Consider the following 20,215-nt stretch of genomic DNA (forward strand, 5'->3'; position numbering starts at 1 on the left):
CAGTATCACAATTTGTGTCTCAATTCGCTGCCTTGCATGGGTTAGAGAAGTATAGGTTAGAAACAGAAAATCTTAAGGCCAGAAAAGACCATAAATCCATCTAATCCACGTTCCTGCTGTCCTAGCAGTAGTAACCGATGATATCTCTTGAAGATACTTGTACAATTGGACCTTGAAGTGATCTAAGCTACTGGCCCCTGCAAACTCCTTTGGTTTAACAATTAATCTAGAAATGTTGTACAGCACGTCCAGGAGAATATATGGGCACCCATTATGATCCCCCATCACCTCAGACTAAACTACCTGTTCAAATTTATTTACAGATAAAAGACTTTGTCAAACTAAAATTACATAGCCGCGTTCAATACCAAACTTATACATATGTAAACTGGATTGACTGTTTAAAACAATTAAAAAACTGATGGTAACTTATCTGGGGTGATTGCTCAGAGAAGTCCAATATGATAACTCGACTATGAGATGACTGCTGGATTGATGTAGAAGTATGACATTGTATATTAACATAGTCAATGGTTAAATTAGGCATCAAAACAGCAATAGTGCCTTATTCCATGACAATAACACCCATCTTGAAACAATGGATGCTCAAAATGCTATGTGTCCCATGGAATTTGTGTCATGTAAAGCCATTTGTTTTGAAGTAGACAAACAATAAAAATGGAAACCATTTGTTAGAAAAATTCACAGTGGCTTGAACTGTAGGCTTCCTGGAAACATAATAACCCGCTTGTTTTTTGACACTTGACAGTGATGGGAAATCATATTAATGTCTGCCTCATCACCCATATGCTGTATCCATATCAGTAACAGATCCCATCAGAAAAAAAGTGTTCTCCAGCTGTGAGTCAAATGAAATGTGACCTCAGAAACCTTTTTTTAAATACAGTTTGGCAGCCACTTTGAACTGTTACAACTCTAAAATGATACACATGTATAAAATAAAAGTCTCGGAGGATTAAAGTCCTGCTCTTGACACATAATCACCAAAGAATCTAGCTGTTTATTAAATGGCTTCAGTCTTTCCTCTTAATTCAGTCCTTGAATGCTAGGGATCAGCCTCATTGCTCTTCTCTGCACCAAATGCAGGGCTTTGGAAATATCCTTTGAATCTCAAGAATCTAAACTGGACATGGTACTCAAGATATGGTCTGAACAGAACACTGTAAAGTTTAAGCACAACAACTTGTGACGTGTACCTTAGTGTTCTGCTTATATAGATCAGCATTTTATTTGCTTTGTTTATTTTTCTGTAATGATTGAACATATACAGTGCCAAGTCAGCTAATACTTCTAATTCTCCTTCGACTTCATCCTTAGCTATTTTCACACCATTTGTGGAGTACTATTTTTTCTTCTTCTGTGCAATTCTTTACACGTATCTACATTAAATGTCATTAGTCAATGCTCTGCCCACTTACATATCTTATGTATTTGATTTTGTAGGTCCCTGGCTTCCTCCTTAGATTCAATTGGCCCAATAGTATGTTTTATTGGTGAATTTCTGCGGTTTGCACTAATGTTATGATGTGTATTAATAACATTAGAGGTCCCAAACACAGGTCCTTGGGCATGTCACTCAGCACTCGCCACCTCCCCCTATCACTACCCTAACAAATGCCTTCAGCCATTCTCACATTCTAACCCACTGCTTTAACTTAAAAGAGCAGACTTTTGTCCACTTGCAATGTCACTTCCTCAACAAACTCAAAAAAGTTGGTCAAGCAGAATCTTTCCCTTCTGAATCTGCGCTGATAGTTTTTTCCTAGTTTCCTCACGTGTATTCCTGAAAATCAATTTAATTATTTTACCCAAAATTGATGACACTGATGGATCTGTAGTTGCCCAGTTCTGTTTTGTCACCTTTTCTGAAAATGAAAACTATGTTAGTTCATTTAGTACATTAATTATATGTTCATCCTTAGCTTTGGCCCTATTATCAGATCAAGATAGAATGATTAAGCCATTGCACTGCAAAAGGAATAGAGGACGTGTCCAGTGTGTGAGCTGAAGAAAATTGATGAAATAATTGCAGTGAAATAATCAGTTAATGAGTGGATAGGAAGGCTGGTGTGTGGAGGAAGTACACACCATTGATACGGAGAAGAAACAGAGTGGGAGAGAGGATAGAGCCCCAAGATATCCTTGAGTTAATAGAATTGGGTGGAGAATTCCCAAACTTATTTCATGTAGATGTTTGCCACTTCAAAAGAGGTAACATGGGGAATTTAATTCCATCATTTTAAACTGAACTTGGTTTTAGAGGTGAAGGACAGTATCCACTGCACCATCCAGCCCTCCCTTACCATGTACTGCTTGACCTGCAAACTCTTGATGTTTGGGTGCAAAAGATTATTCCATTCCGAATCATTGATACTTGATCATCTTGATGAGTAGAAATTTTAAAAAGTATCTAGGACATTAGGTGAAATATAATCGGCATCTTGGTTACCCATAAATTCTCCTTTTTTATATTCACCCTCAGGATGTGGACATTGCTGGCAAGGCTGGCATTTATTATTCATCCCTAGTTGCCCTGAGATGGTGGTAGTAGGCCATCTTCTCAAATTGCAGCAGTTCAGTACAACTGAATGGCTTGCTAGGCCACTTCAGAGAGCAGTTAAGAGTCAACTACATTGGTGTGGGACTGGAGTCACATATAGACCAGACTGGGTAAGGATGGCAAATTTCCTTCCCTAAAGGACATTAGTGCACCAATTGGGATTTTTCGGCAATCTAACAGCTTCATGGTCACTCTTACTGATACCAGCTTTTTATTTCCAGTTTTTCAAAACTGAATATAAATTTTCAAACTGCCATGGTGGGATTTGAACTCACGTTCTCTGGATTACTAGCGCAGCAAATGTTATGGATTGCACAATAACAAATAATTCTAATGCAAATCAGTTTATCAACATATAAGATTTTTGGCAAGTCGGAGGGTAAAATGAAAATGGCACAATTGGTTAGAAAATACGATATCTTATCTATGAGGTGAAGGTCTCTTCAACTGCTTGTGACTCTGACTCCCAAAGCGAATGTCTCATGCAGCTGGCTACAACCCAAAAGTAAACTCACCAGGGTTTGCCAAGGCTGGCAGCTGGAAAAATCCAATAAAAATTAAGCCTTCCTGACTATCACCCTTAACAAATTCCTGCAAATTTACTCTTAGATTGCAGCTGGCTGGATGAGAACTGTGTTCTGGAAGCCAGCGCTAGCAGCATGGGTTTTAGTGCCATAAAAGCGCAGCTTTTTCTAGGAGGTAGCTGACACTAAAATCTCAGCTTGTATTAAAGGAATAGAATAACAGGCAACTGGCTCATCATTTTATGCTATTTATGTGTACCACTATAAATAGGGAACACAAACAGTAATCACTATTATTTACATAACAACAATCACCGCACTTCAAAGTAATTCATTATAAGTGAAGACATTACATAAATGCAAGTTTTTCTTTCTTAAGGAACTGGCACTCAGTCTTTGCAGGGTGCTTCAAGTGCAAGAATGTCTGTCCAGTTAAACCTAAATAAGCACAAGGTCAACTCCTTAACACTAGAACAAATAACCCATAAAAAAGGCTTCCTTTAGTTAAGTCAAATTATAGTTAACCCTTTGTTCTGTTGAGTGTTTACTAATATCTGCATTAGTATACATAAGAAATGCTTAAACACTATAAAATTGCTTCAACATTTAATTTTCCTATTCATTTTAACTGTTACATAAGAGCAGTTTCATTAAAGCTCAGATAATTAAATAGGTCTTACAGCAAGTTAAAAACATAGAGGCTCTCTCCCAAAAGCATGGCAGGCAAAGCGCTATACAAGTCTCCAATCGGAGTGATTTTTGTGCCTAAGGATAAAGAGAAACACATGGATATAATAACTCCAAGCCATCTGGAAATATAAATTCCCATCCCATCTAGTCAATTTAGCACAAAAACCTTTTCAAATAACATGTTGCAAAAGCATTTGTGTTACATTATATTTTCAGTTAGCCTTAAATCAAATCAATGCTATTTAAAAGTATACCAAAAAGGAAGGCACAATTTACTGTGATGTAAAAAAAATTGTATGCAAAAAGTGTTGAGAAATGAAAAGAAAATAATATTAATGAAGAACTTCAACCTTACAAAATAACTGATAAGAAGAATGGCTAACTATAAGTGTTTTGTGATCAGAATCGACTAATTGATCATGCAATTGAATTTAGGTGTGATAGTCACTTTTATAGTATCATTTTGAAGGGCTAAGTACAAAAAGCAAGGACCTGAAACTTTAAAGAAAAAATCATGTAAATATAGTAACTAAGTTCACCATATCAGTCATAATAAAGATAATAAATTTGTTAGTTGAATATAATTTGGAAGAGTTTAATATTATTGATGTAAATACAAACTTTTTATAAATTATATTTTAATTTCTCTTCACTGAATGTTGAATGTTTCCATTGCATTTTGAAGTAAATTTGAGACCTGTATGTCTTTCAACAAAGGTGCATCACCTAGTGGGCTTGTTATAATAATGACTATCATTACTGCTTAAAAGTGATAAAACAGGTTGGAGTGAGAGACACTTTGTTAATGCCATAATCAATCAGTCAGTTACCTATTTTATGAGATTACAATCATTATTGGGAATGGGGGGGTAATCAATTAATTCAACCAAAATATATTTCTGGTTTCCTTGTAAAATGGTCCTTTTTATTGGAGAATTAAAGAACATTGTAGAAGAGATAGAGAAAGTAACATTGCAAAATGGATTTGCCTACATGCTTTAACTTTCAAGACATGCAGACTTTTCTATTGGTAATTGAATTGAGAGAAAAGGAACATCATTCATACTCAAAGAATGTTGACACGACAGTAATATTAAAATGAATATCGACATGGCATTAATGTTGTGGGGCTACTGCTACTTCATCAAAAGCTTACAGGAAATGGGATCTTTATAACTAGCACCATCATTTCTTTACTCTGTCTCCTGGTTCTGTAAACAAACACAGAAGGAAGCCCTGGAAATATAGCACCGTGATAAACAAAGGAATAAGACACGCATCAATGTATCCTAGCTTCTGACAGAGATGAGGTAGCTTAAATTCGGGGGATTTTTTTTAAACTACATCTTTGTAAGTGTGGTGGGAAAGCTTGCTATTGGAGCACATTCTAATTAATAGATAAGAGGAGTGATTCCACACTCCCAACAGGGAGCAGTGCTGGCAGAAAGTATGGGTCAGAGAAACTTGGATACAAAGGTGTAGCCCTATCTCTAACTAGGCTTCCTGTCAGTGCACTAAATCACCCCCAACAACTATTAGATGGAACATTCTCAGAAGTGAACATTTCTGAATCGATATTGTATATCTCTTTTAGATTTTAGAGTGAACATCTTACTGTTTCCACTCCTGTTACATAAGAGCCAATGGTTATTATTGTACTAAAAACTGCCCAGAATCTTCCACAGTTTTTAATTACATCTTAATTTTACCAACAGGGTTCATATGAACAATAAATAATTGTTGTGAAGGGCTGGAAATTCTAAGTACTTATATATACAGTGCTGATTAGATCAGCCATTAGTTCAAGAGTCCAGGAATGTCTTCAAAGTCTCCAAGTTCTTTTATTTTACAAGAAGCAAACGGGGCCAATTTCAAAGCCAAATTCCTGATTTGGAGCACCAATATCCATAGGCGCAATATCCACAATGGGCAGGCGTGCTGTATTCTGTGTTCGATATTCAAAGACTGTCTTGCCCCAACTATCAGTATATTTCTGCAGAGAAAAAACACACACACAAAAAGAAATGTAATAAAAATATATTGTAACGTGCCATGGCATTTGCAATACTATACTACAGAGCTGTTTATTTCAATCAAGGGTTACATTGTTAAATGGTCATCACCCTTCACTCAAGTTATAGATGTTATTAAGAGATTTGTAGTGGTCAGAGTTTTCAGGTCCGTTATTATTACTCATTTGAAATTTCTACTGTAACCCAATGATATATATTTATAATTATCGCATGATTGCACTTTACGCCATCATGCTAACTCAATGTTTTGACAGAAGGTTTTAATAAAGTCTCTTATCTTTCCAGGTCCTAGAATCTTGATGAGCATTTATAGAATTATACAGAGCCCATACATTCCCCCAATTTTCAAAGCGAAGTCAGTGGAAAGATAGCACTTAGTTTCCATAAATTTCAGCAGATTTCTCTAAATGGTAACCAACAGATTTACTAATACTGCACTCACACAGAATTTATTAAATTTCTCTAACCATTATGTATTCTTTTCATTACCAGCATTTAGAGAAAAAGAGGAAGAACTTGCATCTATATAGCACCTTTGACACCCTCAGCATGTTCCAAAGCCCTTTACAACCAAAGGATTAGAGAGTTTTGTACAAAAATACAGCAGCCAATTTGTGTATAGCAAGGTCCCACAAACAGCCAATGAGTTGAATGACCTGTTAACCTGTATATTGTGGTTGAGGAAGGAAAGTTGACCAAGACACCAACACAACTCCTCACTCTGTTTTGAGTAACACAATGTGATGTTTTAGGACTATCTGAACAGGCACAGGAGATCTTAGTTTAAGGTCTCATCCCAATGATCACACCTCCAACAATACACCACTCCCTCAGAGTGGCACTGAAGTGTCAACCTGCATTATGTGCTCAAATCCTGGGGTGAGGCTTGAACCCATGACCTTCTGACTTAGAGGTGAGAGTGCCACCACTGAGCCAAGCTGACACCAATAAGTTAAACTATGCATTAATGCTAAAAAGACTTCTTCATAGGTTAATGTACAATACACAAAAAAGTACACTTTAAAGTCGATAAGTCAATAAATGTTAATCCAATTTATTTTCTTGTCTAAATAGATTGCACATGTACAATATTTCTAGTTCACTAGTAGCTTCTAGTTCATGCAACTGTTCAGCTGGTTGGAGCAGTGCATAGTTGAGACATAAGGAACAAGGTCTTCAAGTCGATCCGTTGTATATGCCAAGTTAGCTGACCTCAGCTAGAGCAACAGTGTATATGGCACAACCAGCTGCATCACCCCTGGATTAAGGAGGGGAAAATTGGGCAAGGTTCCCACTCCTAATTGCAGGTCCCCTGCTAAAGATGCAGGTGAGGCTAGGATGCTCCTCATGGTCAAATAGTCTGCAGACAATCATTGTTTAGGTTTAGGTTCACACACGAAGAATGGCCACCTTGCCTAGGTATCAGACGGTGATGGGGACCCATGAAAACACAAAGCCAGCACCTTTATCGAGGGGAAGCGGAGGGGAGAAAATTCTGGAAGTAAGGATGAACAAAACACATGCAGCTGAATATATCGAGGGTGTTATTCTGGTCGGTGTTCAGCTATTTTAGATTTTAACACATCGCTCAGTTTGGATAGAATATAAACCAATTTAAGTTCCTCAGCGATTTTCACCGATCTTCCACCAAAGTCACGGCAGACAATCGGGAGAACTCCCCGCAGGAATTCCAGGTATAACAATCTATAGCTGGAGCACTGCAGCAGCAGTATCTTTCTGTTGTATTTTGTAGGGGAATGTCACAGATATGATAAATTGCTTTTCAGAGTTTACTCCCACAGAGAGCAAAGCAATTAACCTTTTAAGCCATCCTTGTGTAAATACAAAATCTTATGACGGCAGTACTAATTCTGCTATCCGGGCTTCTTCTAATAGGAACTTACCGCCTTCATGTGGGTAAACAACAAATCCCGTGAAAATATAGCAAACAGCAGCATTTTACAGTGTATCCATTGCAAACAAAGTTTTCATTATTTATTGTCAGTGTGAAGAAAAAGGCATCAGTAACTTGTTGCTACTATTGGTTTTGAAAGGACAGCAATACAAAGAGGTCCAAGGTAACATTGGGTATCACTACAGTCCCTTGTAACTGAAATAAGTCAACTGCTAGTACTTACAGTGCAGCCATCTTCCAGGACAGTATATTTAAATCTGTTATTTCCTTCAGCTTTGATCTCAATGTCATTGGCGCTCTTAAGAATCAATGCTTTCTTAAGGTTGCCAGTCTGGTCATCCATGTAAGCAATGCTGTTTTTACAATGATAGGTAATATTTTGTGAAGCTTCCTTAGACAGAAGGCGCAGGAATGTCATCTGGATGGTGACAGTGTTTGGGGAATGTTTCTTGTCACCATAACTGAACTGTAGAAGCACAAAGAATTTTTAAAAAATGATTCAAGGAAGTTTTGCAACATAAAATAGACTCAGCAGACATTAGAAACAGCTATTTTTGTTCAAGAATCTGTAGACTATTCAATGTGAGACTAAGTGCTGTTATAATTGAGAGTAGAAAACTTACTTTCTGCTGAATACAGTCAGAATCAATCAACCAGACAATACTGATTTTCCTCCACTTGCTTGCATGTAATGCTCAATCCAATAATCTAGCTGAGTACTGATCAAACTCACTGCATGTAGGCAGGTTGTGAATCATTATAACTTTTGATTAAAATTGGCATCGGATTATGACTTTAATTAGGTAGTGTCTCTCCAAATGGTATATATCCAAGGTTTACTCTATATAAGGGGCAAAACCATCACATGGTTTTATCTAATCTTGTAGTACTGTTTTCCTATCAGTAGATGATGCTGTTGTACTGCACAAAGCAATGCCACAAATCTTACATATTCCAACATCACCATCTGCTGGCTGAAAGATGGGACTGGAGGATTATGGTTTTTAAAAGAATTATGCTGTGTAACACAAAGGATTCGTTCCCAATATTCCCAAAGAGTGATTTTTTAAAATTGTTTTGCTCATACCAAGGTTAGCAATTGAGCAATTGTTTTTCTACCAGATTATTTGCAATGGCTTTGAAATCACACTGTGGGATGACAGCAGGCAAACACTTCATCTGAACTTCCTCTTCCTGTTTTTTAAGCAGGCATGTCACCTTATTTATGGGTTGATACTTGCACCAAAATAGGACTTTCAGACAGCCCACTGAAGGTATGTCCACGAGTATCCTATGGCATAACTTAATGGAACCAGGTGTTTAAAAAGTAACTGGTCCAACATAAACACATATCACTCTATCTTTATAATTACTGAATAAAATATTTTATGTTGTTACATCCTGATGCACTCAAATGTTGCTTGCTGAGAAATGTCACATTCAGAGGGCCTTCTGTAGACTTTCAGTAAAAGAATAAATTAATATCTCAGTCAGTATAGTCTCATTCTGCAACTCAATTATGTGGAACAATAAAAACTGATGTATCATAAGTAAGTGCGAAACATGCAGTAGAAAATGGGACTCCGAATGTAAAACAGATAAACCAATGAACGGAGTATTGGAAACCTAAGTAAAAGATATCTCACCAATGACTGTGTTCCTTCATGAGTGTGTAAGACATAACTCACAACTGTTACTTTTCTTTTATGCTGGAATTCGCTCTCAATTGATGAACAATAACTTGCATTAATCTGACTGGTCAATGGACTCTGAAAAACTTTAAAATCACGTATTCCACAATTTCTGGCTTTGCCTGTTACATTGCCCTACTCCTTCTATGTACTTTAATTATTATATAACCGCTGTTTTGTCTTATCTATTAATTACATGTAAGATCATTTTTGTTTTGTTGTTTAGGAATATGAAAGCTGCATCCTCATTCAGTGTAGCAGAATCTTTCGACAAGGATCTAGGACAATTTCAATTAAAAGCAATGTTTTTGTTTGGAAACCTTTCTTGATCCTACGTACAAATTAATTAAGCTGGAAAATATATTTGTTGCACAATAAAAAGCACAATTCTTATACTCACAAATACTGTGCAGTGTTATTTTACTTACTTGTAATCCACCATTCATTGAGTCACCAAACCATAAGTGTCTATCATCATCAGCATTCTTTTTGCTCCACCAGGTTTTACGAGGTATTTCAGATGGGTCAGCAAGAATACAGGTCTCACCAGTGTCCATATTGCAATATATTTTAATAGCATCCTCAACACAACCCTGGTTAGGATCAATCCAGTACTCCCCTGTAAAATAAATTCACATTCAGATATTCAAGTACTTAAAGATAATCGCTTATATTTTAACATGCAAGAAGTTAACACTTTCCTGTTCTCACATGTGTATCACATAAGAAAACTTGGAAGAAGAAAAGTCCATTTGGCCTTCTCTGCTGAGCAGCCTATGTTCAATGTGCTCTACCACAGACTCTCCTTATCTTATTTAATCCCCTGAAGGAAGACGGATAAAACGCCCAAGAAGATAATCTTCAGCCTGATCTAAGAAGAGATATGCATGAAACATGAGGATTTCAGTTTGACATAATCTACATTATTCAATTTTGACCTGACATTTTCTTAGTCCCAGTAGGCCTGAAACTTGTTTTATGCAGTATTTGATTCCTGCAACTATACTTAGCCTTAGTTTCTGTAGGTCTGATCTGAGAGAGTCATGTAGTAAGGGTAAGAGTTCTTTGATACCTTATTCAAAATAAGTTAAATTATAAGGTAGAAAAAATAGTTTTCAATACCTCTTGGATCCCTTCACTCATCTGATGAAGGACTTATATGTTTCTGAATGACAGTGTCTATACCTTGTAATCATAGTTAATTTTAATAAAAAGTATCAAAGAAACCAATGTACTACTGTATTTGTGCTAACCTGCAATCCTGTTCTTAGATCTGGCTCCTTTGAAAGGAATTAATTAACACAATATTAACCAGTGCTGATGGGAACTTTTTCCAAAACATTGTTATTCTTTGCAGATGTGGAATTTCGCTAAAGCTTAGAATGGCTCGAGGCCTGGTAAGTTTGAAATGTCCCTTAACATTTTAAAGACCTAGATCATGTCCAGTTCCCCCCTCCCCCTTTCTTTCCCTTCCTCTCCTGAATGCATTGGCTCTTTGTTGGACTACAATTCCACAGGTGTTGGTCACCCTACAATTAGCTATTTCTCGTGTGTGAGTCTTAACAGTGAGAGGCACCAGGTAATTCAACCTCAGGAGGTGTGATAACTGACCCAATCCTATTTTCACTTGTACACCCAAAACGCCAACAATCAGGAGCAGGATTCCAGGATGATTTTCCCTTCATTAGATCAACTAACTCAGCACAGATCAGAGATTAAACCAGGAACTTCTTTAGTCTGTAAGATTCAACTACTCAATGGTTAAACTATGCAGATTCAATATTCTTTTCCCCAATGCAAACAAATTCAATTTTATAAGCCTCTTGTCATAACTTTGAACTTCAGATCCCAGGATCATGGCATCATGGCACTCTTTTCTGAGTCTCTTTCAGTCCATCAATAGCATTTCAAAGGGATATTCCCCATTGCACATATTTTTCCAAGTGTGGTCTTACCAATGAATTGCACTGGTTTGCACTCTAAATAATTTTGACAGTAGACTCACGTTGACTGGAACACTCACATTAACATTGGTTAGATTTTACATAACATTGAAGAGTACCCTGCTCCTACTAGAGCCAGAAACATTTAATTTTACTGTTGTTACGCTGGACCATTATTTCCATCTATGTCACCACCAATGTAAGTTTGAGAACACAGGATTATATATCACTGGCACTGTAATTCATAAAAAACAATCTAGCTCAGAAGTATTGATAGAATAGTTTGGTATTTTAATGTTTTGCAGCTTTTCAGCTTCTGGCAGAACAGGCACAAGGGGCTGAATGGCTTACTCCTGCTCCTTTGTTCCTATGTAGGAGACTGGTGTTGATTTTAACCTACCCATCCAGTAAAAATGAGGCTAGTGGGCAGTTAAAAACAAGGAGGTTACTTACCCGCTCAGGACTCAATACTTTCGTGCCATTTCCGACTTTAAGGAGGCAGGGTCCCATTGAGTCATTGGGACCCCAACTATATTTTAACAGGCCTGAGTGGGGAAGCTGCCATGGATTTCCCGCCAGGCTGAAGCAGATCCATCGACAGAAGAGGCCCTACCGGTAAGTGTAAAACTTTCCTTTGTGAAGCTACAAAGAGCAAGAATGCTCCTTTGGGTCCCACAAGGAAAGCCGTGGCCTCCCTTGCCCTGGATTCCCCCTTTCCTCCAGCGAGACCCTCACAAAATCCCGTCACTTACCTGCAAGCCAGCGAGTGGCAAATGGCTGCCCGATATTTCCCTGCCCACCTCCCTCTTCCCACCTGTTCCGCGTAGGAAGTCAACCGGCAACATTTAAATGAGGCCGTTAAAATGAAAAGGAGTTAAAATACCCCAGGCCTGAATCATGGCAAGCGAGTCCGTTTTGCAATCGCCCTGCCCTCCACCACACCTGAAATTCGCTTGGGCTAAAAATCGTCCCGATTGCCTTATTTTGCCATTCTGTGAAAAACAAATGTTAAATGTTTGGGAAAGAAACTGTCCTAACTATCTGCAGGAAAGAATGGTTCCCGTCCAAATACATACCACTTTTCTTTTCTGGGTGACAGAATACAAGATCCTGGCATGTTCGAGCTGGGTTCTTTCTAGAACCATCTGGACTACGCATAGTATCTAATTGGCTACTTAGGGATTTCAGGGTAGCGTCCACTTCTGAACCCGATTGAACAGTTTCAGCAGTCTCATCGGCATTGAGGATATCCATTCCAGCAGATTCCATGTCATAATTGCCCACAAAATCCTGATAGGCAGCAGTAGGAGGACCAGGAGGACCAGGAGGACCAGGTGGTCCTTCTTCACCAGGAGGACCCTGTGAACAGGAAATTTAAGAGCTATTGATAGGCTTTTAATTAATGTTTACTTAGTTTACACAGAGAGATTATATTATCTTCGGATTTGTTATTATAAAGAACTTGGATTTGTATATCTCCTTTCACATTTTCAAAGCATCCCAAAATATTTCACAGCCAATGAGTTACTTTTGAAGTGTAGTCACTGTTGTTACTTGGGATAATACAGCAACCAATTTCACACAGAAAGATCCCACAAACAACAATGAGCGATAATTGTTGGTCAGCACACCAGGAGTACTCCCCTGCTTTTCATCAAATCGTGCTGTGGGACCTGAACAGGGAGACGGGTACGGTAGCATGGTGGTTATGTTACTCGACTAATAATCCAGAGACCTGGACTAAAAATCCAGAGACATAAATTCAAATCCTGCCACGGCAGCTGGCGAATTTAAATTCAATTAATTAAATAAAAATCTGGAATTAAAATACCAGTATCAGTAATGGTAGCCATGAAACTACTGGATTGTCGTAAAAACCCATCTGGTTCACTAATGCCCTTTAGGGAAGGAAATCTGCCGTCCTTACCTGATTTGGCCTATATGTGACTCCAGACCCACAGCAATGTGGTTGATTCTTAATTGCCCTCTGAAATGGCCTAGCAAGCCACTCAGTTGTAAAATCTCGCCACGAAAAGTCATAAGAAGAATAAAACCGGACGGACCACTAGGCACCGGACACAACACCGGCAAAACACCAAGCCCAGTCGACCCTGCAAAGTCCTCCTCACTAACATCTGGGGACTTGTGCCAAAATTGGGAGACCTGTCCCACAGACTAGTCAAGCAACAGCCTGACAAAGCCATACTCACAGAATCATACCTTTCAGCCAATGTCCCAGACTCTTCCATCACCATCCCTGGGTATGTCCTGTCCCACCGGCAGGACAGACCCACCAGAGGTGGCGGTACAGTGATATACAGTCAGGAGGGAGTGGCCCTGGGAGTCCTCAACATTGATTCTGGATCCCATGAAATCGCATGGCATCAGGTCAAACATGGGCAAGGAAACATCCTGCTGATGTGTCAAATCGTGCTGTGGGACCTGAACAGGTAGACGGGTACGGTAGCATGGTGGTTATGTTACTCGACTAATAATCCAGAGACCTCGACTAAAAATCCAGAGTCATAAATTCAAATCCCGCCACCAACTACTGTCCTCCCTCAGCTGATTAATCAGTCCTCCTCCATGTTGAGCACCACTTGGAGGAAGCACTGAGGGTAGCAAGGGCACAAAATGTACTCTGGGTGGGGGACTTCAATGTCCATCACCAAGAGTGGCTCGGTAGCACCACTACTGACCGAGCTGGCCGAGTTCTGAAGGACATAGCTGCCAGACTGGGCCTGTGACAGGTGGTGAGCGAACCAACACAAGGGAAAAACTTACTTGACCTCGTCCTCACCAATCTACCTGTCGCAGATGCATCTGTCCATGACAGTATTGGTAGGAGTGACCACCGCACAGTCCTCGTGGAGACGAAGTCCCGTCTTCGCACTGAGGACACCATCCAACGTGTTGTGTGGCACTACCACCATGCTAAATGGGATAGATTCAGAACAGATTTAGCAGCTCAAAACTGGGCATCCATGAGGCGCTGTGGGCCATCAGCAGCAGCAGAATTGTATTCCAGCACAATCTGTAACCTCATGGCCCGGCATATTCCTTACTCTACCATTACCAACAAGCCAGGGGATCAACCCAGGTTCAATGAGGAGTGTAGAAGAGCATGCCAGGAACAGCACCAGGCGTACCTAAAAATGAGGTGCCAACCAGGTGAAGCTACAACTCAGGACTACATGCATGCTAAACAGCGGAAGCAACATGCTTTGGACAGAGCAAAACGATTCCACAACCAACGGATCAGATCAAAGCTCTGCAGTCCTGCCACATCCAGTCGTGAATGGTGGTGGACAATTAAACAACTAACGGGAGGTGGAGGCTCTGCAAACATCCCCATCCTCAATGATGGAGGAGTCCAGCACGTGAGTGCAAAAGACAAGGCTGAAGCGTTTGCAACCATCTTCAGCCAGAAGTGCCGAGTGGATGATCCATCTCGGCCTCCTCCCGAAATCCCCACCATCACAGAAGCCAGTCTTCAGCCAATTCGATTCACTCCATGTGATATCAAGAAACGGCTGAGTGCATTAGATACAGCAAAGGCTATGGGCCCCGACAACATCCCAGCTGTAGTGCTGAAGACTTGTGCTCCAGAACTAGCTGCCCCTCTAGCCAAGCTGTTCCAGTACAGCTACAACACTGGCATCCACCCGACAATGTGGAAAATTGCCCAGGTATGTCCTGTCCACAAAAACCGGGACAAATCCAATCCGGCCAATTGCCGCCCCATCAGTCTACTCTCAATCATCAGCAAAGTGATGGAAGGTGTCGTCGACAATGCTATCAAGCGGCACTTACTCACTAATAACCTGCTCACCGATGCTCAGTTTGGGTTCCGCCAGGACCACTCGGCTCCAGACCTCATTACAACCTTGGTCCAAACATGGACAAAAGAGCTGAATTCCAGAGGTGAGGTGAGAGTGACTGCCCTTGACATCAAGGCAGCATTTGACCGAGTGTGGCACCAAGGAGCCCTGGTAAAATTGAAGTCAATGGGAATCAGGGGGAAAACTCTCCAGTGGGCTGAAGTCATACCTAGCACAAAGGAAGATGGCAGTGGTTGTTGGAGGCCAATCATCTCAGCCCCAGGTCATTGCTGCAGGAGTTCCTCAGGGCAGTGTCCTAGGCCCAACCATCTTCAGCTGCTTCATCAATGACCTTCCCTCCATCATAAGGTCAGAAATGGGGATGTTCGCTGATGATTGCACAGTGTTCAGTTCCATTCGCAACCCCTCAAATAATGAAGCAGTCCGAGCCCGCATGCAGCAAGTCCTGGACAACATCCAGGCTTGGGCTCATAAGTGTAAAGTAACATTCGTGCCAGATAAGTGCCAGGCAATGACCATCTCCAACAAGAGAGAGTCTAACCACCTCCCCTTGACATTCAACTGCATTACCATCGCCGAATCCCCCACCATCAACATCCTGGGGGTCACCATTGACCAGAAACTTAACTGGACCAGCCACATAAATACTGTGGTTACGAGAGCAGGTCAGAGGCTGGGTATTCTGCGGCGAGTGACTCACCTCCTGACTCCCCAAAGTCTTTCCACCATCTACAAGGCACAAGTCAGGAGTGTGATGGAATACTCTCCACTTGCTTGGATGAGTGCAGCTCCAACAACACTCAAGAAGCTCGACACCATCCAAGATAAAGCAGCCCGCTTGATTGGCACCCCATCCACCACCCTAAACATTCACTCCCTTCACCACTGGCGCACAGTGGCTGCAGTGTGTACCATCCACAGGATGCACTGCAGCAACTCGCCAAGACTTCTTCAACAGCACCTCCCAAACCCGCGACCTCTACCACCTAGAAGGACAAGAGCAGCAGGCACATGGGAACAACACCACCTGCACGTTCCCCTCCAAGTCACACACCATCCCGACTTGGAAATATATCGCCGTTCCTTCATCGTCGCTGGGTCAAAATCCTGGAACTCCCTTCCTAACAGCAGAGTGGGAGAACCGTCACCACACGGACTGCAGCGGTTCAAGAAGGCGGCTCACCACCACCTTCTCAAGGGCAATTAGGGGTGGGCAATAAATGCCAGCCTCGCCAGCGACGCCCACATCCCATGAACGAATTTTAAAAAAGACAGGGCAGTTTAACATCTCACCCAAATGATGGTACCTCCAACAATGGAACACTCTCTGAGTACCACACTGAAGTGTAGCCTCGATTATGTGCTCAAGTCCTGGAGGGGAACTTGAGCCCATGACCTTGTGATTCAAGGGAGAGAGTACTATCATTGAGCCAACTTGATACTTAAATTAAATTCTCACTAGCATCAAGTGTTGGATGGCCCAAATTGTTATCAGATGTGTACACCCAGTCGGATCAGAGAATACCAGCAATTTGAATCTGAAAATTAATTTTATCTTAGTCTGTCAGAAAGTTTTAAATCAATATACAGAGGTGGGAAATTTTACTTTCAAATATTCTGAGATAGATCAGACTGAAGGAAAACATCAGGACAAAATCTGGACAAAATGCTACTGCTTACTATAAAATATTGTTTATGTTAATTATAATTACTGTATTGCTTAATGCTAAGTACAAGTACTTTAGTAGTTGTTTCTTTTCAATTGTCTTTTACTTTACAGTTTAACAAAGATATAGATAAACTAGTGCCCAGGTAAACTGAAAGCATTTATATTGAAGAGATGCATTCCTGATATACTGAAATTGTGTACATTTACCTCAGGGCCAGTTTCACCAAGAGCTCCACGTGAACCAGGTGGCCCAATAGGCCCAGGGAAACCAAGGTGGCCCTCTTTTCCAGGAGGACCAACTGGACCAGGAGGTCCCTAAAAGAATACGACAAGTTGTAAAATAGTGAATCCTTTTGAAATGTATACGTTACGTATTTCAAAATATACATACTAAAGTAAAATTATCCTATATCAAAGTCTTATATGACCGAGTATAAATTTGTGTTTTGCATTCTAAGCACAATAAACTCATTCCTTACACTAATAGCATTGGTTTTTAAATTTTCCTGTGTGGGGGTACCTCTGACCCACTCCCAAGAATCCCCAGTCTTAACTTCCAAAAGACAGTATCAGCTACCCAAAGGAAAACAGCATTACCATTATAGAAAGCATTTTTATTAGTACACAGCAATGGATACTGAGAAATATAGAAATCTGACGACAGATGGACAGAAACCTAATGCCTTGTATACTCTCCTAGGATCCACGAACCCCAGTTCGAAAATGTATGTCTTACATCAACACCATACGGCTGTGTTATATTATTTGATTATGACAGTTAAATTGTTTAATTCATATGCTTTTTTGTCATCAGTGTACCAGCTTTTTACAAAGTTTAGAAACAGGAGTTTTATAGGTTATATATGGACTTTATTCAAAATGGTAGTTCGGTAAGCACTATGGCCTGGAATTTCCTCAATCCAACTTGCACCAAAATGGAAGCCCAGTAGGCTTAGATTTCCAAAAAGCTTTTGATAAGGTACTGCATATGAGGCTTCTCTACAAGATCAAAGCCTCTGGTATTAGTGATAATATATTGAGCTGGATTGAGAACTGGCTGGAAGGCCGTAGGCAGAAAGTAGTTATAGATGGATTTGGATCTGTTTGGAGATCAGTCACCAGTGATGTCCTGCAGGGATCGTGTTAGGACTGTTGCTCTTTACTGTTTTTATTAATGATCTAAATGCAGGTGTTGGGGGCATGATTTGCAAGTTTGCAGATGATAATAAGATCTATGCAAGTGTCAGGACTGTAGATGACTGGTGCAGGTGGATCTTGGTGCATTGTGGGATTCGGCTTGTGACTGGCAAATGATGTTTAACTTGGAAAAGTTTAGTGTTATGCATGTGGGCACGGTGAATGCTGAACATGCATACACCCTTTAGGGAAAAATATTAAAACAGATAGAGAAAGAAAGTGATCTGCGTATTTTAGTACATAGATCTTTTAGTTTCACGAGCAATGCTAGAGCGAATAGGGCATGGGGTGCATTTATAGGATAATTGACTATAAGACTAAGCATACTATTTTGTCCTTGTACAAGACTTTGGTCAGGCCTCAGTTGGAATACTGTGTCCAGTTTTGTTCTCCTCACATGGTGGGTGATATTGAGGCTTTGGAAAGGGTGCAGAGGAGGGCCACTTGACTAATTCCCAGTTTGAAGCATCTTCGTTAGCAAAATAGGCTAAAAGAGCTGGGACTCTAGATCTTAGAGAAGCACAGACTTAGGGGTAATTTTGATCGGTATTTATAAGATGATGAAGGGAATAGATTGTGTTTGAGTTGATGGTTTGTTCCAGGTTAGGGAAGACCAGGGGTCACAATTTGAAGTTGTATAAAGCCAGATCGAGGTTAGATGTCAGGAGGTTGTTCTTTTCCCACAGAATAGTGGACCTCTGGAACAGGCTGCCAACTCATGCGGTGGACGCTGATTCGCTGAATTCCTTTAAGCGAGAGCTGGACCTGTTTCTGGCTGGGGCGGAGATCACCTCGTACAAAAGGTAGGCACTGCATAGAATTATCAGGGCCAGAGTGATCTCCTGGACTAGTGTTGATTGCCTAAGGGGGTCGGAGAGGAATTTCCCAGATTTTCTTTTTCCCCAAATTGGCTTGGGTTTTTATTTGGTTTTTCACCTCTTAGAGGAGATCACATGGTTTCAGGTGGGGTGGGGAGTGTATAGACTGTGATGCACAAGTTATCACAATTGTTTGGAACAAGCTAGATGGACCAGAAGGTCTTTTCCTATCCGCCTTTGTTCATATGTTCGTATGTATGCCAATCTTGTCTTTGGCAACGTTTGCCAAAATATCCTAAGGATTTCAATTGCAAAAGCTGGAACGTAAACACCGGCGTAAATCAAGCAAAAATTCAGCGTAACTGTTAACAGCCTTAAGAAATACTCCAGTTTACTTCTTTAAGTCCCTCTGTATCTTATAGATGATATGAAGATTAGTTTGAAGCCATCAAACCTTCAGTTATGCACATTAAATACCGCTGCATGTTTAAGAAAATGCAAATATAATACTTTCTTCCTTTTGATGATACCATAATAAAGCATTGAAAGATTCAAAAATAGTCCCAACGAGAAAATTCAAAAAAAAATTATCAAACTCGAGATGTTGTTTGGAGCCTGTTGCAATGCTGAAACTCCTCAATTTCGGGTTAGGTGAGGGTGAGCAGTGCCTACATTTTTGGCCATACAATTATGCCATTCAGAACTAGTGTAAATGCAGAAAATTCACGTGTGCATGGGGGCAGAGCTATGTTAATGAGCTAAGTAGGGTTTCAGTGGATGTAACTTGGGGGCAAGGCTCAAATAATCGAGGAAATTCACGCAAAGTTCTGACTTAAGTAACTTACCTGCGAATTTCCACGGGGAAAAAGGTGGTGCAATGCAGCTCTTACGCCTGCTGCTGCATGAAAACTATAAGGAAATTCCGGGCCTTTAAAGAAGCTTACAGGATGATTAATCGAGAATTCTGCTTGTTCTATTAAACATGTATACGTTGAAAAGTACTTACTCTAGGACCAAACGGCCCTGGAATTCCAGAACCACCCTGCTGACCAGATGGACCCTAGTATGAGAAAATGGAATTGTTTTTGTTTAATCTTTTGAAATTGTTTTTGTTTAATCTCTGGCCAGAGTTTTCCATTTCTGCACTTGCTGGCCTGCAATTTTCTGTCCATTCATTTAAATGGGTGAAACATTGTAGGCTGGCGAGAATAAAAGCAGAAAACTATGGCCTACTATATTTATCAAGAACACAATTGTACTGCAAGAAAAATATCATGAAGTAAAATATAAATTAGTATAGAGACAATAAAAC

At 40.2% G+C, this 20,215-nt stretch overlaps 1 protein-coding gene across 1 annotated transcript in view; it reads right to left on the reverse strand.

The window, feature by feature from the left end:
* Positions 1-3,698: 3,698 nt before the first annotated feature.
* Positions 3,699-20,215, reverse strand: part of LOC137323784 (collagen alpha-2(V) chain-like) — a 256,252-nt gene continuing 239,735 nt past the window's right edge. The window contains exons 49-54 of the mRNA XM_067987707.1: positions 19,910-19,963; positions 17,096-17,203; positions 12,454-12,736; positions 9,863-10,053; positions 7,967-8,209; positions 3,699-5,788 (exon numbers count right to left, since the gene is read on the reverse strand). Of these exons, the coding sequence (XP_067843808.1) occupies positions 5,642-5,788; positions 7,967-8,209; positions 9,863-10,053; positions 12,454-12,736; positions 17,096-17,203; positions 19,910-19,963 (1,026 nt within the window). The 3' untranslated portion in view covers positions 3,699-5,641. The remainder of the gene's footprint in view (positions 5,789-7,966; positions 8,210-9,862; positions 10,054-12,453; positions 12,737-17,095; positions 17,204-19,909; positions 19,964-20,215) is intronic.

Source organism: Heptranchias perlo, chromosome 7 (assembly GCF_035084215.1).
Source record: "Heptranchias perlo isolate sHepPer1 chromosome 7, sHepPer1.hap1, whole genome shotgun sequence".
Lineage (NCBI taxonomy): Eukaryota > Metazoa > Chordata > Chondrichthyes > Hexanchiformes > Hexanchidae > Heptranchias > Heptranchias perlo.